Below are 23,072 nucleotides of genomic sequence, written 5' to 3' on the forward strand. Positions count from 1 at the left end.
TTGAAAAAGTGTAGTTTCGTGTTTGACTGTGATTCAGTCAGTAATGGAAATGGGAATTTGTGCATTCTAGAACTCATGAATGTTAATATTTACATAGTGCAGAGTAGAGAATGGATAGGCTAGTTATCCGATGCTTAGCAGGTTGCCTGTACTAACCACCAACCAGAAAATAAAACCCAAAACTTCTCTTATTCTTGTATTATTTAACAATTTATACCAAGTACATATTATATCTGAATTAATTTGTAATTATTTTCCTAATTTTATATGTTGTGCTACTGTTAAAGAAATAACATATTCTCTACAATACTTAATACCTGCCAGTAAATATATTCTCTAGACAAAGAACTCCAAACACACATGTTCAATCAGCATTCCTGCTAATTCCTTTGTGTACCTAGGGCCCTCCCGGGAATAATGGCAGTCCTGGTGGCAAAGGTGAAATGGTAAGCTGGGTCACACTCTATTCATCTCATACCAATTTATGTATTTAAGTCTGATGGTAGAAAAGAAGGTCTGTGCATGGCTAATGTTAGTGTTTGTGTTGTCCTTAGGGTCCTGCTGGCATTCCTGGAGCTCCTGGACTAATGGGAGCTAGGGGTCCCCCTGGACCAGCTGGCACTAATGGTGCACCCGGGCAACGAGGTCCTTCAGTAAGTTTGTCGCTCCTTCAACACCTGGAAGTTCATGCTTAACTCTTAAAACAAAATATTGGTATTCCTTTTACTCCTTCTCAGTTGAGTTTATATGGTCTCCCTCTAGCTGTATAACATCTTACTGGTTATGATTTTCTTAGTCAAATCCTGTTTTTACATAAAGATTTTGTTTCATTTTAGGGTGAACCCGGCAAGAATGGTGCCAAAGGAGAGCCAGGAGCTCGTGGTGAACGGGTCAGTACTCAACCAACATGCTTGGTTACTTAGAAGAATTGCAGTGAAATGAGAAAATAATTGGTAAAAGTTTCTCTGCTGAATTTCATTACAATTATTTATTATCTTTTTAGGGGGAAGCTGGTTCCCCAGGAATCCCAGGGCCTAAGGGTGAAGATGGCAAAGATGGATCACCTGGAGAACCTGGTGCAAATGGACTTCCAGGAACTGCTGGAGAAAGGGTAGGTTTCCGTACTGACCTGCTTCACCTTCAGGGCACAGCAACCTTTGATATTTTTTTCCTGTTTGCTGAGACAGGATCTTCCTTATACACTAGGATGGCTTGGACCAGGCTAGTCTCAAACTCCTGGCAATCCTCCTGATTTAGTTTTCTAATAGTGAATTGCTTTTACATGGTGTCTCACTACAGGCTGACCTCAAACTTAGGGACTCCTAACAGCCTCACAAGTGTGGAGATTGAAGGTGCATGACCACATCCTTCTATCCACAGTTTTTCTTTGAGTACCCAATTTAAACTTAAAACCCTGAAGAGTCAGTTTGCTTATTTCTGTTTTGTTTGTACATTTTGTTGATTGATTGTTTTGTGATTTAGTCTTTTTCACTGTTTTGGAGTTTGGGTGTTGTCTTATTCAGTTTTATTTTTTCAATTCTGGGAAGTGACCCAATGACCTGTACTTGGTGGGAAATGCTCTACCACTAAATTAAACCCTAACTTCTATTTAAAGAACTTTTCAACCTAAGGATATCTATACTGCTACCAATGGATTATGGACAAGTTTTAATCTTTTAGACTGAAATATTTAACTGTCATTGTTTCCAGGGTGCTCCTGGCTTCCGAGGACCTGCAGGGCCAAATGGCATCCCAGGAGAAAAGGTAAACACTCCAGTTCCTAAATGTCATTACTATCAATAGGTATTTCCTCTATACATTATCCCATTGGTGGAAAGATAAGTATCTGGAGAAAATGTATCATAATAACAAAACACAAATCATCTTCTCATGACTCTAGTCATGACTCTACTTCCTGGGCTTTGTGATGAGTGAAGTCACTTCATCTGTCAGTGAGTGAGAATCACTAATTCCAACATCACTGTAGGAACAGCAGATAGCACCCGGAAGTGCAGAGAAAGCTCGAAAGTAACTTCTAACCATTAGTGATGCTTATCTTTAAACACACATAAACATATACCTAAGTCCAATTAATAGTTTCTTATAAGCATGGGATATTCACCATAGTTGCCTCATTTTTTTTCTCCCAACAAGACACTCCAAGCTAAACCATATGATCTTAAAGAGCAGAACTCAGCAAGACAAACAGCTCTCCTTGAGAGGTCAAGTAATTCACAGATTAAGAGTGTCAGTGTCTAATTCAATCAAAAGCCTCTAAAGTTTGTTATCTCACAACTTAGGGTCCTGCTGGGGAGCGTGGTGCCCCAGGTCCTGCAGGGCCCCGAGGAGTGGCTGGAGAACCTGGCCGAGATGGAAACCCAGGAGGCCCAGGAATGAGGGTAAGGAGATATGTTTGTTTCAATAATGCTGCTGTAATGTGGTAAGAAGAAAGACAATACAAATAATAACAGACCCAAACCAACTTCAACCAAACAATACCTTTCAGAATGCTCAAAGTAAACAAGCTAAATTCCTTTAAGAAAACATGGGTTAAGACAGATGAAGGGGGAAAAAAGAAAATTTAGTATTTGACTAAGATAAATTTTTTAACAGAAAATAGGGAGTGCATTTAAAAGGCCACATATAAACATGTAAATATCAAAATTGTTCAGGTTGAGTATGTTGTACCTTTTCATTTAAAGTCACCTGACAGTTATGTTTTTCATTTAGGGTGTGCCCGGAAGCCCAGGAGGACCAGGCAATGATGGGAAACCAGGACCTCCCGTATGTACAATTATGACATCCCTTCTAATTAGCCCAGTAAAAAATGGGAGGCTTTCTGTGGCTAGATTTGAATATGTGAATGTATATGGTACTTTGATTATGTGTTCATCAAACTCTGACTAAGGCAGATGTTCTTCTTACTAGGGAAGTCAAGGAGAAAGTGGGCGCCCTGGTCCTCCTGGCCCATCTGGCCCCCGGGGTCAGCCTGGTGTCATGGGTTTCCCTGGTCCTAAAGGAAATGATGTAAGTGCTACCATTACTTTGTGTGATAAATATTTGACAGATGGGCTTTGACCTTCTGTAAGAAAATGCAAAGATACCCAAGACTTAGCATCTTCTTCAAACATGTGAAGAATATGTGAAATTGAGCATCATGTCAGAGATGAATGTAATGTATAATTGGCTATCTGTGTGTGTGTGTGTGTGTGTGTGTGTGTGTGTGTGTGTGTGTGTGTGTATGAATGAGAGAGAGAGAGAGAGAGAGAGAGAGAGAGAGAGAGAGAGAGAGAGAGAGACTTTACATGTGAAAGAGGATCAAAAAATAGGGTTTTGACTTTGATTAGGATTTTGTGGGGGGATTTATATTAACACTTTCCCTTTTCTTTAGGGTGCTCCTGGCAAGAATGGAGAACGGGGTGGCCCTGGAGGACCTGGCCTTCCAGTATGTGGCTTTTGTCTTTTTTTTCTGGCTGTCTAATCAATTTAGTCATCTCCAGACTCAGAACTTCTCTGATACATGTATTAATTCTGCTTCCCTAACTGCCATTGTTGTAGGGTCCTGCTGGAAAGAATGGTGAAACTGGACCTCAGGGTCCCCCAGGTCCTACTGTAAGTACTCATATGACTAAAGATAGAGGTAGGGTGGAAACAGAGCTGGGACAAGCCTTCAGAAATAATGTTATGCCTGCACTGTGTTACAATATTTCACCAAACACTTACTAGACATTGTTGTTTTATTATTGTGTTAAATGCTGGAATTTATTGTATGTTGTACTTAATTTGCCTTGTAGATCTTCTATAGCCTAAGTTTCCCAACTTTTTATACACTTAACTTTTAATGTAAGCAATAGGTCTGCTGAGATATGAAAGGTAGATTAAATATGAGAGGACAATTTTACAATGATGTATATCATTGTATTTCTCAACATAGGGCCCATCTGGTGACAAGGGAGAATCTGGACCCCCTGGTCCACAAGGATTACAAGTAAGAGCTTATTCTTTTAATGTTATTAGCTTTTAACAGACAATTCCATATTTCTCTTTCATACCTATTTTTGTGGCATAAATGTACTTCAGAATTTTTGCTACCATGCTACATGTTCATCTAAAACTTAATTTGTACTCTTTTTCTTCATTCTGAAATAGAATGTTAATAGTAGTTTCTTCTATGGCTATTCTAGAATGTACATGTAAAGTTATTAAAAAATGAACTGAACTTCTACAATTCTATATGCACACTTACTTCCTGTCACAATAAAAAGTTTATGTAGCTAAATTTATCTGCCCTTATTCATCAATACATCTGTACATCTGTATATAAAAAACAAAAATAAAGATATGAGCACAGGTTTGAAAGGAATAGCCACCCTCTTTCTGTCATTAGTTTAAGTAGGGCAAACAGCCTATACCTTAAAAATATTAAAATAATGTCATGAACTACATTGAAAAATATGTTTACATGTGAAAAACTTTCATAAAGCCATGTTTAAAGTGATCACATGATGTTATTCTGTTTATTTGCAGGGAATACCTGGTACCAGTGGTCCTCCAGGAGAAAATGGAAAACCAGGTGAACCAGTAAGTTGAAACTTATTTTTAAAAGTTAGAAACTACATTAAAAAAAGAATCAAAGAACATTTATTTATTATTAACTTTGTGTGCCCTCTTAGCTGAATTTTGATGATGTATATCAATTAATAGAGTCATTTGTTAGTATGTATGAAACCAATTAGATCTCTAGCAGAGTATACAGCAAGTACCTACCTGTCTGTCCATTTTCTTTGGAGAGGTATGTAGGATTATCAGAAGTTCAAGGTCATCCTTGACTACATAATGAGTTTGAGTTACATGAGACCCTATCTCAGAAACAATAATTAAACAAAGATGAGTTGCTTATTATGTCACTTACACAGACTTTAAATTTTGCTATAAGACAACAGAAATAAATAAAGCACATTGCTTTGAAATTTAAACAACATACAGGCATAGCAGATGTCAATATTGCTTATATTTGTGCAATGCATACTGAAAAATGCTTACCATTCATAATGCTGATCTTGTTGATCTTCTAGGGGCCAAAGGGAGAAGTTGGTGCACCTGGAGTTCCCGGGGGCAAGGTAATTTCTACTTTAACCTTTTAACTATGTTATGGAGCAACTGATTAGGCGAACACATTTTTCTTTTGCACATTGAACCAAAAGGGTCTTTGCTTTCAAGCTAAATCCATGTAAGCAAATTGCAAGCATTTCCAATGTACTTGCTCTATCTGAATACTCTATTTCTCTAACATTAATGTAAGCACCACAGACTCAGCCACCCAAGAGGAAGTGCTGCTAATGCATGGGCTCCCTACAGAGTATTGTTCTGCTGAAAGAAATGTAAACTTTACCTCTATGAATAATAACAGTAATTATGTCAAAACACTTTTACCTTAATCAAAACAAATGCACATTTCATTGTTTTATACTTTTTAAAAGATTCCTGTTCTCAAACAACTAATCAAATTTTATACTCATAAAAATATCAAAACTTTTAAGAAGTATGTTAAAACCTAGTAGACATAATCAAAATTATGTAATTTGCAATGCTTTTCTTTTCTGACAATGTGTTTCTTATGTGGATTACATTTTCGCTGATTGATAGGGTGATGCCGGTGCCCCTGGAGAACGTGGACCACCTGGAACTGCAGGGGCCCCTGGTCTTAGAGGAGGAGCTGGACCCCCTGGCCCTGAGGGAGGAAAGGTAACTATAGTTTCTGATGCCCTGGACTTTAAATGATGCACTTTAACTACTTTCTTGTCATCTGCTATGTATCTTTCCATTGCAGGGCCCTGCTGGCCCCCCTGGTCCTCCTGGTACTTCTGGTTCTCCTGGTCTACAAGGGATGCCTGGAGAGAGAGGAGGTCCTGGGAGTCCTGGTCCAAAGGGTGAAAAGGTACTGGTTGTTTTATCTTTATTCTACAATAAAACAGACTTTGTTTAAGGAAGATAAAAGGAAGGCCACACTACCAGAATCCATTTTCAAAATTATTTTTACCATTTTATTTTATGTTAAATTTGACAAAGTCCTATAGCAACTATTAATCAAAATACCAACTCTAATGCCAGCAAATCCTGAGGGTTTCTCTTATTGGCTGACTTTCACGGGGTGATGACACTGGTGTTTGTTTGGCAGGGTGAACCAGGGGGTGCCGGTGCTGACGGAGCTCCAGGAAAGGATGGGCCAAGGGTGAGTATTCACATTGGAAGAAATGAGCCTTGATAATGTGCAATGTGTGGTAGACCCTACTTCAGCTTTCACCATTTCAAAAAACTACTCTCATTAAATAAGATCATGTGACCACATTCTGGACATTAAAAAGACACTAATCACCTGACTGTTCAAATTCTGACTTTGCATCTATCACTCCCTGATAGTTCTACTGTGCCCTAAGAATGAAGAGAATCCTTAATAATATGAAAAACAAAAGCCAGGAATGACTACCATAATTTGTCAATAAAATCAAAAATAATTAATATTGCTAAGTAATACAGTTTTAAGAGGTATTTCAATAAGATCCTATATCACATTTTATTTATCTTCCCTAATAAAGGCAAAAAAGAATGAATCAATGAACTCACTGAATTCAACTAACTTCTATGATCATACTCACAGAATACATAGCGATGAATGTATCATTTGAAACAAAAACTGATCAGCTTTTGTAGATGAATGTCTCCACACTCTGATTAATAAAAGAAATGCAGTTTATTTCTTTCAAACTAAAATTAATCTTTCTGCAGGGTCCTACTGGTCCTATTGGTCCCCCTGGCCCAGCTGGTCAGCCTGGAGATAAGGTAACAACACTGTTGGAAACAAAAGTCAACCTTTGCTTCAGTAGATTCAGAACAATGACAGCATCATTTGGTCTTTTCTCAGGGTGAAGGTGGTGCCCCTGGACTTCCGGGTATAGCTGGACCTCGAGGTGGCCCTGTGAGTATTAAAGGAATTTTCAACATATTCTTAACCCTACACAGGCTATTGCCTTGTTTTAGCAGCTTTGTCCCTGGTACTCTGATCCTAATGCATGACTCTATCTTTAAAATATATGAGATGAAAGAAACTATTTAAAAATTAAAATCCACAGGAGATTATTTTTAAGGTAGCTTATTTCCTGAATAACTCTGGGGAAAGTACATAAATTGAAAGATACTACACATTTCTAAATGAGCATTACTTAAACTTTGCCAGGAGCACCCTTCCAAATCAAAAACCCTTTGCCTTGTGTTTTTGTTTAAGCGATGTATTAATTGATGTCTTACACTTTTGACATGTTTTAAATAATTTATATTTAGAAGTTATATAAATGTATCTATATTTGAACACTTTGAAGATATATTCCTTGAAAGTTATATCACAGTCCAGAGACAAAAGAAATCAGCAGCTCTGGTTTTCCTTTCTAATTTTGATAAGAAGTAAAACAGACTTCTAGGTTAAACTGTGTTTGCTTCGTTGGCACATTTCCCACTAAAGGAAGATGAGATGATGCAGAGGACATAGCATGATCCCTGTGGGGAAGGCCCTCATTGTGACTAACAATATATTTTCCTTCAGGGTGAGAGAGGTGAACATGGGCCTCCAGGACCTGCTGGCTTCCCGGGTGCTCCTGTAAGTATGGATGTCTAAGGATGAATGTCTCAGTGCCCATTTTGCCATCTTGCCAGAAACTAGTAGACACAAGTTACTCTAGTTCCAGTCTTTCTTCAGCTACTTTACCGTTCAAAGCTACTTTACCAATTTTTAGGTAACTTAAACACCTATCCTTCCTTATGTTTGGGCAACGGGGAAACACACCATCATGACGCTCATTTTCAAATTCACAGTCCTTGGAAAGACTTCTCCCTAATGCCAAATCATATTTTCTTCCTCCTCGTCTTTTCTCCTTCTCTTTTCTCCCAATATTTTTATTGATTTTGCTTTGGCTTGTCTTCAGAGAGCTTCCTATTCTTGTTTGATAGCAACATCTCCCAGCTTTAAAAAAAAGGTCTATATTCAAAAAGAAATGATAAGCCAAGAGCATTGTGAAGGAAGTCAGCTCACAGGCTGTCACTGTTGCTATGTGCAGGGACAGAATGGTGAACCAGGCGCTAAAGGAGAAAGAGGTGCCCCTGGAGAGAAAGGAGAAGGAGGCCCTCCTGGACCTGCAGGACTTCCTGGAGGTTCTGGACCTGCTGTAAGTCTTATTGCTAAGCCTAAAAACATCTTGGTTCATTAATAACTTAACATTTCATGTAAGATTTTGTGTTATGGGGGGAGAATGTAATCTTTAAAAGAATGTAGTCCTTAATTTGAATTTTGGTTTCAGTAGACTAGATATGATCATATGTGAGCTCTTATGATCTTTAGGGGAACATTACTGGTTTCCTAATGCGTAATACTTTTGTTAAAGTTTTATTTTGGTGCTGTATTTAATATGCCTTTCCTCCCCTTTGTGTTTAGGGTCCTCCTGGTCCTCAAGGTGTCAAGGGTGAACGTGGCAGTCCTGGTGGTCCTGTGAGTATTGATCCTCTTAACATCACTCAATGAACTGTGACTGAAAAGACGAGTCCAATCTATGTAAAGACCACCGAATGACACTAGAGCCACAGAGAGAAGATGAAAGTCAGTCAGTCAGTCAGTCAGTCATTGGCAGTTGTGTGTAAATTTGAAGCAGAGGTGCAAGCCATAAATAACTTTAAGATGGAATTCAGGTCCTGGCCCATTTCTTATCTTCACACTTGTGTGTGCACAGATTTGTGTTCTAGTTTTGCACTAATGAGGGTGTTTCCATTTCACAGGGTGCTGCTGGCTTTCCTGGTGGACGTGGTCTTCCTGGTCCTCCCGGCAACAATGTAAGCATTTTCCAGTCTTTTTTAAATGTATCTCACAGAATGACTTCATGTATCTAAGATGAGGAAGTGATATTTTAATATGTATCTGTCAAATCCTATATAAAATTGAAAATAAGTAAAAGGCAAGGAAAACAACCAAGATTCTTAATATACATGTTTAAATTTTAATTATTTGCAGGGTAACCCAGGCCCCCCAGGGCCTAGTGGTGCTCCTGGCAAGGATGGTCCTCCAGGTCCTGCTGGTAACAGTGGTTCCCCTGGCAACCCGGGAGTAGCTGGACCAAAAGGTGATGCTGGTCAGCCTGGAGAGAAGGGACCACCTGGTGCTCAAGGCCCTCCGGTGAGTGTTCTGCTATTCTGTTGATTGACCATATATTTTTATAACAAATTTAATAAGGGAAATATAACTGTATAGAAATGAGCTGAATCCTCCTTATCTATTATAACAGGGATCTCCAGGCCCACTTGGAATTGCAGGACTTACAGGAGCACGAGGTCTTGCTGGACCACCAGGCATGCCAGGTCCTAGGGGTAGCCCTGGGCCTCAAGGTATCAAGGTAAGTGTAGTTACCTTACACTGGATTCTTGCTTCCCTTCACGGATGTAGAGATTTCTTCACTGTATCAGATATGAGAGTGTTTCTAGTCAATATGCAAATTATGAAAGAGCTGACCTTCTTGACACTTCTAGGTTTACAAAACCAAACTTTTATTAAATCATCCCAAATAAGCAAAGCAAGAATATATATATATATATATATATATATATATATATATATATATATGTGTGTGTGTGTGTGTGTGTGTGTGTGTGTGTGTGTGTGTGTGTGTATAATTATGCCTTGAATATATAATCACAGACAAGCCAATATCACTGAAAAGCAATCTTGCTTTTTCTAATACCACCGTTAGGACACTTGTGAGCATCCCTCAATTTGTTCATTGTAACTATGAAGGGAGAAACTTTTCAGCTCATAAATATATAAGACTTTAATTGATATCAATTACTCATCCCTTCAAGTCATTTTACACTCTTGGTTTTCTTTCATTGCTATTACCATAACAGTATAGTGCTCAGTATCTGAATTGTGCATTCAGCAAATAAACTAACACAATTCCATTTGTATCTGATTCCATAATATGAAACTTTATGTACCATTTTCAAAATACGTCAGAAAATAACAGCAGGAAATTTAACAATAATTAGCATATCTAGCAAGATTCTAATAAATCCTGATTCTAGGTCACCGAAGTGATGGTTTATCATTATTATTTCTATTGTTCTACCCATAAGTTTCTGTTCCTCACAACCAAATGTTTTAAAAGAACTTTTTGCCATTCTGAAATCACTGTGCAGTTTGGAAACTCCAAAAAGTTTGCTCCCCCAATTCTTCCTTTATGAAGGGCATGGTGTCAAGAAAGTTGAACATCAATAGAAATTTAATAAAACACATTTTGCCCTCCAAAATAAAGAAATCTATTAACACCCTACTAGTTGATGTCTTAAATTGAAATGTCTTTTATTTCTTTTTACACAGGGTGAAAGTGGAAAACCGGGAGCCAGTGGCCATAATGGAGAACGTGGTCCTCCTGGACCCCAAGGTCTTCCTGGTCAACCTGGTACAGCTGGTGAACCCGGAAGGGATGTGAGTAGCAATTCAGGGAATATGTTCAACCAATCAGCTAATATTCAAGTTAAATTATATTTATTTAATTTAATTCCACTAAATTATATTTATTTAATTGTGTTTGTGTGTGTAAACCTGAGCACATAGGAACCATGCTATACACATGAAGGTCAGAGGATAGCTTTCAAGTGTCAGTTCTATCCTTCCACCATGTAGCTCCCCAGAAGTGAACTCAAGTCATCAGGCTTAGTCACAAGTGCCTATAGCCATTGAACCAGCTCTCCAGTCTTATGTCCTACATAGCCACATTCTCCTTCCTTCTCTGGTAATCATCCTGCTGTAAGTTAGAATAGTATAAAGCCCCCTGACCAACAATATCCCCCAATAAATTCATTAATAAAGGAGATACAACTGCTAACTAATTTAGGAAACAGGTTAAGGAAGAAAATTACAACATACATGTTTTATAAGAATATTCTTTATTCATTGGTAATTATTGTTAATTTTCAATTAATATTTTATATTAACAAAATATATTTAACAAGATGCTTCGTGATTTTTGAGAGCTATATTTAATGTGGAAATATTAAGTAAAGTTTAATTTTAGATTTCCATCATAAATTTAGATCTCCATTTCTCAAAAATTATTTGTTAGCTACTGTAAATACCACTTTAAGGTTTTTTTAAAAAAAATTATTACTCTCCTCATATTATTTTGTGAAATTTTAGGAAAATAGACATCCTACATATCTGTCAAAGAATTACAATGCTTCAAAGAAATAATCCACATTGTAATATATGTAATTTCTTGTCACCAAAAACAACTTTTCATTTCCACTAGAAGACAGACAGTAAGGGGACAGGGACATGAAAGGGAAGGAAAATTTACTATTCTTTGCTCAAAAATGCCATAGTGCTATCTAATGCTCTGTACAGCAATTAGAAATATTTAAAAAGAATAAAAGCTTTGCATAGTATTTGGATAATTTCAAGTCATTTCTCTCCCCCTCCTCTTTCACCAGGGAAACCCTGGATCAGATGGTCAGCCAGGACGAGATGGATCTCCTGGTGGCAAGGTATAACAAACCCATGTAAAGTAGGCATGCATAATTAAATGAGATGGCTGCCACAGATATGTGAGATCCATGCATTTGTTCTAGGGTGATCGTGGTGAAAATGGCTCTCCTGGTGCCCCAGGCGCTCCTGGTCATCCAGGACCACCTGGTCCTGTTGGTCCAGCTGGGAAAAGTGGTGACAGAGGAGAAACGGTGAGTTCTAATACACTCTTCTCTATATATGTGACCTGGTCCCTCAAAAAAAGAGACTGGGGTTGGGAGAGGATGTTACTTCTGCCCCTTGTATACGTCTCTGCTGATATCTTTCAGTATTAATTGGGACATCTGCCTATTTGCTGCAGGAATGCAGTCAGAATGAACAGAACTCTCTTTTCCTACTTTGTTTGTTTAAACCCTTTGGAAAGATTAAGGAAGGGAACAGATTTTGAAGGATAGAGCATTATTAGCTTCCAAAAATAGTGTGTGCGCTATTTCCCACAACGGAGCAAGTAATTGTACAAGGAGAACTATTTTCATTTTGCTAAAACTTAATTTTTTAATTAATTTAGAAATTATAGTTAACTTTTATGCACTATATTTTGATCATCTTCCCCTCCCCCATTCCTCTCGGCTCCTCCTGTCCTCCCTGCACACTCAACTTTGTAAAATGGAGGTGTGTAAGAGGCTCCACTCAGTTACACATGCAGTTGCTCACTTGTTTGCTTGCCTCCTAGGGGCCTGCTGGTCCTTCTGGTGCTCCAGGTCCTGCTGGATCTCGCGGTCCTCCCGTAAGTATTGAACATTTGTGCTATTGTGTTTTTAAACTCATTTTAGAGTGTAAAAAGGCACTCTATTGCTATTTTGAAATGTCTAAAAATTGGTCAGCATAACAGACACATAACTATGGAGAAAATACAAACTTATATTTGATGATACAGAAAGCAATTCAGCTTCTAAACTAAAAGTTCCACACAGCTCATCACACAAACATCAATTATGAGGATTACAATTACCAATCCAAAATTTAAACTGAAACAATCTTTGTTATTTGCAAAGTATCTTTTGATGGGAAGTTCTAGCTAATGGGATCCTGTAGAATATAGTACATTTATTAACTACAATCTAAGAAGATGGTATATAATAAATTTATTATTATAAAGGTAATAGAATTCTGTAGCCATAACAGACTTATTATAAATCCAAAATTTATTTTCTCAACATGTTTGTATAATAATGACCTTAATTTGAAATACATTTCTAAAGGGTCCCCAAGGTCCTCGAGGTGACAAAGGTGAAACTGGTGAACGTGGCTCCAATGGCATCAAAGGACATCGAGGATTCCCTGGCAATCCAGGTCCCCCAGGTTCTCCTGTGAGTGCTTCCACTTTTTCAAATACTCCTTTACTGCATGGCTGATGAGAGAGACTCAGAGTAGAACACTTTCCACCTCTGAACATATGCACTAGAAAAGATGAGACATGAACTCAAGAGCTTATTTAAAATAATGGTTTGCCATGAAACAAGGGAATGAAAGAGATGTTTATTTCATCATGATCACTGTGTTCTGGACTGATCTTTAACAGTCCCTTCCATAAGCCGTGGGAGATCTTCATTGGTTTTTGTCCTTCTTCCCTTTGCAGGGTGCTGCTGGTCACCAGGGTGCAGTTGGTAGTCCTGGACCTGCAGGTCCCAGAGTAAGTGTCAGAGAAGTACATCAGAAGGTGCATATCTCAAAATGTTCACACTGCAGGAATACATTCTAGCATCATAACATCATGTTCCTTTCTTAAGGGACCAGTTGGACCACATGGGCCTCCTGGAAAAGACGGAACTAGTGGGCATCCAGGTCCCATTGGACCACCAGGACCTCGAGGCAACAGAGGTGAAAGAGGATCTGAAGTAAGACACTGCTTATACATTCTTGATTTAACTTGTTATAATACATCGTTTCACAAACACCGCCTTGCTTTTAAACTGAGGTATTTAACACAGTCTTGATTACATTAAGACTTTTTAATACCACAGTAACACGAAGAAAAAAGTTATAGTTTGATGAGTCGTTTTTCCATACAATGACATTTACTAAACCAACCAAATAAACCATGCCATGCTGATCTCACACCAAAGGACTCACAGATATAACTTTATTTTTGTAGAGGTCTTGCTAATTAAATAGCCCTTACAATTCCTGCCTTCCTACTGATAAAATTATGGCTTGTGTCTTCATACTCCACAGCATTGAGGCAAATATTTAAAAAAAAAACATTGTTTTGACAAATAAACATGTGACAAATGGAAAAACCAATAAGTTGCAAGCACAAAGATACAATCGTAATGGGAAATTTGGGCCTAGAAGACAAAGTCCCTGTTTTATTCCTTTTCCTGTCAGTATTTGAATTGTGCTTTTAGGGCTGTTTGGTTACATCTTTATTTATACAGGAGAAATGATAAAGTTTGTCCTCGATACTATTTATTCTTCCATAATAGAATAACATGTTTGTTGGTAATGAATTACATTTGCTATAAATTGACAATCATGAGCCTACAAAATCATCTACATTTTTTTAATTAAAGCAATTGTAGCAACATATGTGGATTGCTTATAATCCATTTTCATAGACAAGTGGCATAGGCCTTCAGTGGAGACCCAAGAAAAGATCTTCAGTGATGCATATTTTTACCCACCTAGGGCTCACCAGGCCACCCTGGGCAGCCAGGCCCCCCTGGACCTCCTGGTGCACCTGGTCCTTGCTGTGGTGGAGGTGCTGCTGCCCTTGGAGGTGGTGGTGAAAAGTCTGGTGGATTTTCACCATATTATGGAGATGAACCAATGGATTTCAAGATTAACACCGAGGAGATTATGTCTTCACTCAAGTCTGTTAATGGACAAATAGAAAGCCTCATTAGTCCTGATGGTTCTCGTAAAAACCCTGCTCGCAACTGCAGAGACCTGAAATTCTGCCATCCTGATCTCAAGAGCGGTATGTTTGAGTCTTTATCACTGGTGGCTGTAGACTTACAGAAAAGTCTGCTCTACTAGCATTTGACCAAGAAAATTTTTCTGATGGGAAGTATTTTAAAGCCAATATACTATCCAAACATTGCTAATTAAGTTGAAAACAATAGATAGTAAAGGGGAAAAACAATACTTAAAGGTGTAGTTAAAGTATAACATAAGTAACTGCAAAATATTGCAAATATAAGAAAATGTAAGGACAGTTTTATGAAAATTTAACACAAATGTTTCTAAATATCAAAACAAAAATGATTTAGATGATCAAGTAGCATGTATCATCCTATTCCTATGGTTAGATAGGCATAATTTTATTATTTTTATTATTGTATTATATTTTTATTAGAATTCATTTTAATGAACTAATGATTAAATTTTAATAGTTTTATTAAATCACTCCTGCCTTTTATCTACTATGGGATGTCTAACTTTATCTTTATTACTAAAGTATATTTATTATAATCAATATATAATTACTCTATTATTTTCAAATTTTGAAATATTTCAAAATTATTTCAACTTTTAAATATCTTGACACAGACCACTTCTTTTGCTCAGAGTAACCTTGGGCATTATATAAAATCGGAGCTAAGTGTCAGTTAAATTAAACCATGATGCCATAAGTCTGAACATAAGTCTGTTACCTTTAAAATTAAAAATGAGATTTAGACAGGTATAACACACCAATCTATATGTCAGTCAACGGCTTTATTTTTTTTAAATTTTAGTACTTCTATGTTTCTTACTAGTTTTTTCACTTCAGAAATATCTATCAGGCATACTATTTATTATACACAAAGGCCTTAGCACTCAATGTTCTGAACCAAATAAGCAAGCAAATCTTCTGGCCCAGGCTCCACTTCTGAATTTAAAACCAATTCCCATTATCTCATTTGGTGACTTTTCAGGAGAATATTGGGTTGATCCTAACCAAGGTTGCAAGATGGATGCTATCAAAGTATTCTGTAACATGGAAACCGGGGAGACATGCATAAATGCTAGTCCTATGACTGTGCCACGGAAGAACTGGTGGACAGATGCCTCTGCTGAAAAGAAACATGTTTGGTTTGGAGAATCTATGAATGGTGGATTTCAGGTGAGAAAAGATTAAAGTATGCCAAAATACCTTCCATTTTATTTTTCTTCTTACTTTTTCTTGGTTACTAAGTAGAATACTGCAAACTTTTGTCTGGTTAGAAAACCATTACTCCTATAAAAGGCTAAATTATACCAGTTCAGTTGAGTGTAAACAGCTTTCCTTCCTTGCTAAGCTATTTACCTCTGCATACAATAAAATATAATCACATAACAGATATGAAGAACTTGGAGTGCAATGTCCATGCTGATATTGCATGAATCCCTTACCTGAGGCTGCAGTCACAGCCTTTGTTGTATTCTTTTGTCTGGTTACAGTTCAGTTATGGCAATCCTGATCTTCCTGAAGATGTCCTTGATGTACAGCTGGCTTACCTCAGACTCCTCTCCAGCCGGGCTTCCCAGAACATTACATACCACTGCAAGAACAGCATTGCCTACATGGATCAGGCCAGTGGCAATGTAAAGAAGTCTCTAAAGCTGATGGGATCAAATGAAGGGGAATTCAAGGCTGAAGGAAACAGCAAATTCACTTACACAGTTCTGGAGGATGGCTGTGCTGTAAGTAACAATGTCTTTGAAGCAAAATGGCAGATAATGTCAGAATTTGTGGCTTAATCATGCAAACTCTTTTGCCAAGAAGAAATCAGTAAGGGAGTCAAAAGCTGCCTAGTGGCATGAATTATTTAACATCTACTTATTTGTTCTAGAAAATGTTAAATATTACAAAAATTGAATAGACCCTAACTTCTAGATGGAAAACATTAGAAATGAAAATGATTGAAATTTAACTCATAACAACTTAGATAACCGTGAATATTTACTGTATATTATATATACTATTTATTATATAAGCTCTATCCAATATAACCACTTTTTAAAAACTGTAAAGATTTAAGTCTGAGTTAAGATCTATTCTGTTTCTCATAACGGATTAAAAGGAGGAACTCACTTCAGATGCTAACCACTCATATTGTAAGTGACTCACCCACTTCTTAACAACTATAATATGGAAGCAACAACCAGAACCAGGCTTGAGAGTGGGTTAGTCTATGATAATCTCCCTTCTGGGTACATTAAACTTCAAATACATAAGTTCTCAAATGTCTAGAAGGTTCCATGTGTACTAACTACTCCATGAGAGTAGAAGATGGTTTTCTCACATGATCGGTGAAGGAGAGTATTTAAGTAACTGTGATGCCCTGGTTCTTTTCTTACACAATCTTTTCCTTTTTTGAATAGAAACACACTGGGGAGTGGAGCAAAACAGTCTTCGAATACCGAACGCGCAAGGCCCTGAGACTGCCCATCATAGATATCGCACCCTATGACATCGGTGGTCCCGATCAAGAATTTGGTGTGGACATTGGCCCTGTTTGCTTTTTATAAGCCAACTCTATCTGAAACCCCAGCAAAACAAAATCGCATCCATGTGTTCTTCTTGTTATAATCTTGTCAACCAGTGCAAGTGACCAACTAAATTCCAGTTATTTATTTCCAAATTTTTGGAAAAAAAAAGTATAATTTGACAAAAAAGAATACAATTTTCTTGCCATTCCATCCACCCAGTACAGTTCAAATGCTTTTTGTTTTATTTTTTTACCAATTCCAACTTCAAAATGTCTCAATGGTGCTATAATAAATAAACGTCAACACTTTTATGATAACACTGCGTTACATTCTTTGGACTCCAGGCCACCTGCAGAGCAAAGGTCACATTTACCAGCCAAAGAATATCATTCTTTTCCAAACAAGCAAAGACGAAATTAGAAATGACCTCTCTATTTTAACTACCTCAACTGTTCAGACAGATAAATTCTGAGTCACAGAAGACTACACAATTTTCTATCACTTGACAAAACTTATGAGTTTCCTCAGTTACATGTAGAATGCTGGGAAAATCGAATCTTAGACTGCAGTGCAGGGAAGGAGCACTTTCAGTTCACAATGTCTTCATCCTAGGTAGCAATGCTTCTAAAGGTGCTTCTCTTCTGTCATTGCTGGTGAACTTGCCAATATTTGAGAGGGCCCTAAAGACACATGTTCCGGTGCTACTGTTTTCTCACTTTTAGAACTCCAAATCAAAATTAGTGAGCTTCACTCAAGCCTTAAATGCACAATATCTGTCCCTGTCACCCAGAATGATTAATTGGCATGCTGCAGGAGCCTTTCTCCCTTTACTCTGTAAAAATCAACAACAAAAAACAAGTTTGAGTTGCTTTTGTCACAATAACAGAGACTATTTTAAACTTTTTCTTTTGTAAGTTTGTATGTGGTTGTTGATTTTTTTCTCTCTTACAATCACTCATAATAAAATATCATGATGAAATAGTCCTGCTTTTTTCAGTGCTCACAGATTTAACAATAGCATGTTTACATGCAAGAACTTCAGTAATTTTCTAGAAAAATTCCAGTTGTATAGTTCAGGAATATAATGATTTAAAAATATGACATGTCATATATGTAGAATAAAGATATATGTCCAAGTGGGAATAAGAAAGAAGATGCTAGCAAGTTATTAGAAAAAGATGGGCTTCAGCAAAATGCAAATACCAGGTCCCTTTACCTGCATGTGCAATGTGAAGATATTGAAGAAAGATAGGAAATCGATTACCAGGGGCTATGAGTGGTATGATATTGAGGTCATTTTAATCAATAAATATAAAATATAAATATAACAGGAGTAAGTTTAAAATATCTATTGGTGACTGCAATTAATAATACATACTTCAAGTTACTTTTAATTTTTGATGCACAAGTCCCCAAATATGCCACTATTTTTATTTTTGAGACAGGACTTGGTAAGTTTCCTTCCTTGCTAAGTCTCTTGAGCTCACTCTGTAGGTTAGGAGTTCTGAAATGTAACACTTCTGTCCCAGCCTCTTGGGAAGCTAGAATTATAAGCATGGCTATCATGCTCAACTCATGATAGGTTTTATTATGAGATTTCCATACCTGCATTTAATATATTTTGCGCATTTCCACTTTCAATTTGAAATACTTTCCTTAGTAATATATAGCGTGGGCAAACACTCAAATTAGAAAGACAAATGTCCAAATTGATTATGTTACTAAGTGTGTTAACTAAAACAGTAAGAACAATGCATAGGGGGACCAACTGAGCTGCTAGCAAGGTGATGTTTAGACCCGGGAGTACAGCCAAGTGTAGTGTTGCCTAGCAGGTGAATAGTAAGGAAATCTATTATTTTAGATTATCAATATACCCTTATATGAAACGTCTAATAAAATCATTCCAATCAAATATTAGCCTAGAAATAACCTGTATGAACTGCCTTTTGTTTTATAATTTGGATATGCTTAGTTTGCATATTTATGATGCTATAATGCATTCTGTACATATTATTTACATATAGGTTATATATGCATAATAATTTTATGCATAAAGAAATAATGAGTGCAAACTAAGAATATGAATTAAATAATATTTATTATAATTTTATTTTAAAGGGATTTTAGATATAGAGCAAAGGATTACCAGCATACAATCCATACCACCAAAGAAGCTAGGAAACAAGGAGGACTCTAAAAGAGACATACATGGTCCCCTGGAGAAGAGGAAAGGGACAAGAAAGATCTCCTGAGCAAATTAGGAACATAGGGGGAGAGGGGAGGGAGCTAGGAGAATGAGAAGGGGAGAAGAGGAGGGAAGAGGAGGACATGAGGGAGTAGAAAGGTTGAGTGGGGGAAGAATAGAAGAGAGAAAGATAAGAGATATCATAATAGAGGGAGCCATTATAGGTTTAAAGGGAAATCAGGCATAGGGAAATGTCCAGAGATCTATAAGGATGATACCAACTAACAATATAAGCAACAGGTGAGAGGCTACCTTAAATGTCCACCCCTGGTAATGAGGTTGATTACTACTTTATATGTCATCCTGGAGCCTTTATCCAGTAGCTGATGAAAGTAGAAGCAGACACCCACAGCTAAACACTGAACTGAACTGGAATCCAGTTGTAGAGAGGGAGGAGTGATGTGAAAAGGGGTTAAGACCAGGCTGGTGAAACTTACAGAAACAGCTGACCTGAACAAGGGGGAGCTCATCGACCCTAGACTGATAGCTGGGAAACCAGCATAGGACTGATTCAGACCCCATGAACGTGGGTGTCAGTGAGAAGGCCTCGGAAATCTATGGGGCCTCTGGTAGTAGATCAGTACTTACCCCTAGCATAGGAATGGACTTTGTGAGCCCATTCCAGAAAAGGGATACTATCTCAGCCTAGACCCATGGGGGAGGGCCTAGGCCCTATCCCGAAGGATATGGCAGACGCTAAAGATTCCCCATGGAAGACCTCACCCTCCCTGGGGAGCAGAAAGAGTATGGGATATGTAAGGTGTTAGTCAGGGGCAGGGGAGGAGGGAAGGGAGAGGGAACTGGGATTGACATGTAAAGCAATCATGTTTCTAATTTAAATTAAAAATGGAAAAAAATAATTTTATTTTAAATTAAGAGGAACATATGAAATATAACACTTGACTCCTGTATCTACAACTTAGTGTATCATGGAGCTTTAATACTTTGTGTGCTCTTTATACTTAATATTCAGCTTAATGGATAGAATTTATTTGACAGTATTAAGCACGTAAACATAAACTAAGCATCTAAACATCCTGCAAGGAATTTGATTAGTCAGATGCACATGCCTGCAGTTGTCTCTCTAAAGATAATTGTGTTAGTTTCAAATTACTGCTGAAGCACATATACTAGATTTGTGCTTTTACATTTCTGGAGGTCAAAATCCTAAACTAGATCAACTGAGCAAACATGAAGTGTTAATCAAGTCTGTGTTCCTCCTGAGAGACTCTGCGGCAAACTATTATTTTCCTTTTCAAGGCTTCTGGAGATGATTGGGGTTCCTTTTGTCTGTGAGCCACTGTTATTTTCAAAGCCCCAGTACTTGGTTGAGCATTTCTCACATCACAGGACTCTGATGTTGCCTCTTCTTTTCTTTAGTGTAAAAGCACCTGTCTCACAACTTAAGTCCAACTGAATGATCCAGGACAATCGCTTTTCAAAACATGCTAACATTTTTGCTGTTCTTGAAAGACAAAATAGCTATAAGGCCATTGTCATCATATACCATTCCCACTATAAGTCTGCTGTGTCTAGACTTACAAACAGAATCAGATCTCAGAATGCTTCAGGGAGTAAAAATTAAAATGTCAGTCTCAGGAAGAGGCTGAAACAAAAGAATTAACAGACTTCATATATTCATACTGCCCAAAGTTTAGAAAATATGTGTGCCAGTTGTGAGAAACAAGACAAGGATCATGAATTTTAGGGAAAAAATTATCAATTCATAAACATAGTAGGAAGTTCTAGGAATATTTATTAACATGGATATTTAAGTAAACTTAGATCTCAGATCTGCTGAAGCTGAACAAATCTGAGACATCAGAATCTTCCTGGCAGGCAAATAATGTAATTCCAAAATATTATAAGATAGAAATGCTGGCATAGACTCACAATACCTGATGGAACCAATAGTTTTCTAATGTGTGTTGTTCTCTGTATAAGGTACTTATCTTTTTGCTGTGATAAAATATTAGACAAAAACAACTTAAGGAAAGGCTTAGAGGCTGAAAATTTCAGGAAATATTCCCACCAGGGCTATGAAAGCAGGAGCAGGAGGCATCTAGCCATATTGTGTCCATGTCAAGTAGGGAATTTTGAATACTTGGGCTCAGCTAGCTTTCTACTTTTTATTCAGTTCCAGAAACCCAGTCCATGGAATAATGTGTCCCATTCCGTGATGGGTCTTTTCATCTCAATTTATATTACCTAGATAATAGTTCACAGACATTCTCTATTGTGACCCAGCATGTTTCAGCCTTAACCCATGAGGTTTGGCCTGAGTGGGGGTGTGTGGACCTGGAAACTCCTAGCAACCCAATGGCGATAAAGACCAAACACAGGCATCTTGTCATCTTTAGAGAGCTCTCAGCTCCATGTTGTGAAACTAGAGTCTTTTCTTTATTTGCCATCCTTTCAGCTATTTCTTAACCATCCTTCCATGACCTCGAGCAAACCATTTCTGTCCTTCTCCTCTCCTCTGTGGTCACTCGCCCCTCCCTCCTTCGTTCCTCACACCTTGTCCTTCTGCCCAGGTGCAGGTCTATCCAGATTCTTAGGCCCATAGAGATGCAAAACTAGGAGGCACGCTATACTGAGGCTATGTAAACTATAGTAGACTTGCTAGTATTAGCAATACAATAGTGGGCCGGAGCTTTCCAGTGCTCCTGTTTAGTGAAACCCAAGGCTGGATCTCAAAATATTCCATAGCGGAACTATTTTGGTCCCCCACAATTCTCTGAGGGCATCCTACTCTAGACAATCCCTAGTGGCATGCCAAGAGCCTCATCTCCTAGTCTATTATAGATGTCATCAAATTGTCAATCAGTATTCATACTATGATGATGTTATAGAATATCTGTTGTTATTGAGTTATGTGAAGGTTTTGGCCATTGCTCTCAGGTAGAGAGGAACACCATGGTAACAGATGTTTTGATCTAGTTAGCACAGAGTACTGCTGTAGCTGATTTTGTGAGATAATATTGTGGAAAGAGTCCAGGATTTAGTAGTCCATTGCAATGATCTTGGCCATGGATGATGGTGTCCTCTACCAATGACCCCATCATAGACGGGATGAAAATAGTTGTATTTTGAATGTATTTTAGGTACATAGCTAACAAGAATTTCTAACAAATTTGCTTGTGGTACAAGACCAAGAGGAAAGTAAAGCAAAAACCAAGGCATATGACATGATTAACTAAAGAGTTGCAGATGATACAGGTCTTTAATCCAAATACTCAACAGCCTCAGGCAGAAGGATGCTGTGGAGTTGGAGATAGCATGAGTTACATAGTCAGATCTGGATCAAAAGTACAACAAATTAATTAATTGAAAAGCCGCCAGAAATTATCAAAGTAGAAAATATCAAGAGATTCAACATTTTTAATAGGGTATATTATGTTTTAGATACTTCAATGATTCAAGGAAGTAATTGAGAACATAAATCTATTGAGTATACAAAGAAAAGATAAAAGATAGAAGCCAAGACTATCCACATTTCAATGTGTACAAACTATTAAAATGAATGCAAAGCAGTCAAGGAAAGAGCAAAAGAATGAAAGGGATATGGGAAAATGTAGTGCCATAGATGATGAGCAAGATTATAAAACTCATATAGCCCCCTCCCAAAAGCCATATAACAAGCAAACAAATGACTTCAGTGGAGCAGCCAGCAAGTTGGGCACAGGGTTCTAGCCATGTTGCTTTTGTGAGTTTTGTACCTGCTGTAGTATGCACTTTAGTGATGCAGTTGCCTTTGAGCCACACATGCACATGTAAGTAACCCTCGACCAACTCCCTGTAATCCTAATACAC

The 23,072-nt window shown here is 37.7% G+C and overlaps 1 protein-coding gene across 1 annotated transcript in view; it reads left to right on the top strand.

The window, feature by feature from the left end:
* Col3a1 (collagen type III alpha 1 chain) overlaps positions 1 to 17,331 on the top strand; it is a 35,262-nt gene extending 17,931 nt beyond the window's left edge. Inside the window, exons 17-51 of the mRNA XM_027396818.2 lie at positions 402 to 446; positions 555 to 653; positions 837 to 890; positions 1,004 to 1,111; positions 1,711 to 1,764; positions 2,301 to 2,399; positions 2,731 to 2,784; positions 2,929 to 3,027; positions 3,392 to 3,445; positions 3,559 to 3,612; positions 3,935 to 3,988; positions 4,528 to 4,581; positions 5,076 to 5,120; positions 5,647 to 5,745; positions 5,831 to 5,938; positions 6,179 to 6,232; positions 6,787 to 6,840; positions 6,923 to 6,976; positions 7,598 to 7,651; positions 8,109 to 8,216; positions 8,483 to 8,536; positions 8,821 to 8,874; positions 9,053 to 9,214; positions 9,324 to 9,431; positions 10,412 to 10,519; positions 11,524 to 11,577; positions 11,662 to 11,769; positions 12,291 to 12,344; positions 12,820 to 12,927; positions 13,197 to 13,250; positions 13,348 to 13,455; positions 14,246 to 14,537; positions 15,478 to 15,665; positions 15,983 to 16,225; positions 16,907 to 17,331. Of these exons, the coding sequence (XP_027252619.1) occupies positions 402 to 446; positions 555 to 653; positions 837 to 890; positions 1,004 to 1,111; positions 1,711 to 1,764; positions 2,301 to 2,399; positions 2,731 to 2,784; positions 2,929 to 3,027; positions 3,392 to 3,445; positions 3,559 to 3,612; positions 3,935 to 3,988; positions 4,528 to 4,581; positions 5,076 to 5,120; positions 5,647 to 5,745; positions 5,831 to 5,938; positions 6,179 to 6,232; positions 6,787 to 6,840; positions 6,923 to 6,976; positions 7,598 to 7,651; positions 8,109 to 8,216; positions 8,483 to 8,536; positions 8,821 to 8,874; positions 9,053 to 9,214; positions 9,324 to 9,431; positions 10,412 to 10,519; positions 11,524 to 11,577; positions 11,662 to 11,769; positions 12,291 to 12,344; positions 12,820 to 12,927; positions 13,197 to 13,250; positions 13,348 to 13,455; positions 14,246 to 14,537; positions 15,478 to 15,665; positions 15,983 to 16,225; positions 16,907 to 17,053 (3,246 nt within the window). The 3' untranslated portion in view covers positions 17,054 to 17,331. The remainder of the gene's footprint in view (positions 1 to 401; positions 447 to 554; positions 654 to 836; positions 891 to 1,003; positions 1,112 to 1,710; positions 1,765 to 2,300; positions 2,400 to 2,730; positions 2,785 to 2,928; positions 3,028 to 3,391; positions 3,446 to 3,558; positions 3,613 to 3,934; positions 3,989 to 4,527; positions 4,582 to 5,075; positions 5,121 to 5,646; positions 5,746 to 5,830; positions 5,939 to 6,178; positions 6,233 to 6,786; positions 6,841 to 6,922; positions 6,977 to 7,597; positions 7,652 to 8,108; positions 8,217 to 8,482; positions 8,537 to 8,820; positions 8,875 to 9,052; positions 9,215 to 9,323; positions 9,432 to 10,411; positions 10,520 to 11,523; positions 11,578 to 11,661; positions 11,770 to 12,290; positions 12,345 to 12,819; positions 12,928 to 13,196; positions 13,251 to 13,347; positions 13,456 to 14,245; positions 14,538 to 15,477; positions 15,666 to 15,982; positions 16,226 to 16,906) is intronic.
* Positions 17,332 to 23,072: the final 5,741 nt, after the last annotated feature.

The sequence above is a fragment of the Cricetulus griseus genome, chromosome 2 (genome assembly GCF_003668045.3).
Source record: "Cricetulus griseus strain 17A/GY chromosome 2, alternate assembly CriGri-PICRH-1.0, whole genome shotgun sequence".
In the NCBI taxonomy this organism is placed as follows: Eukaryota; Metazoa; Chordata; class Mammalia; order Rodentia; family Cricetidae; genus Cricetulus; species Cricetulus griseus.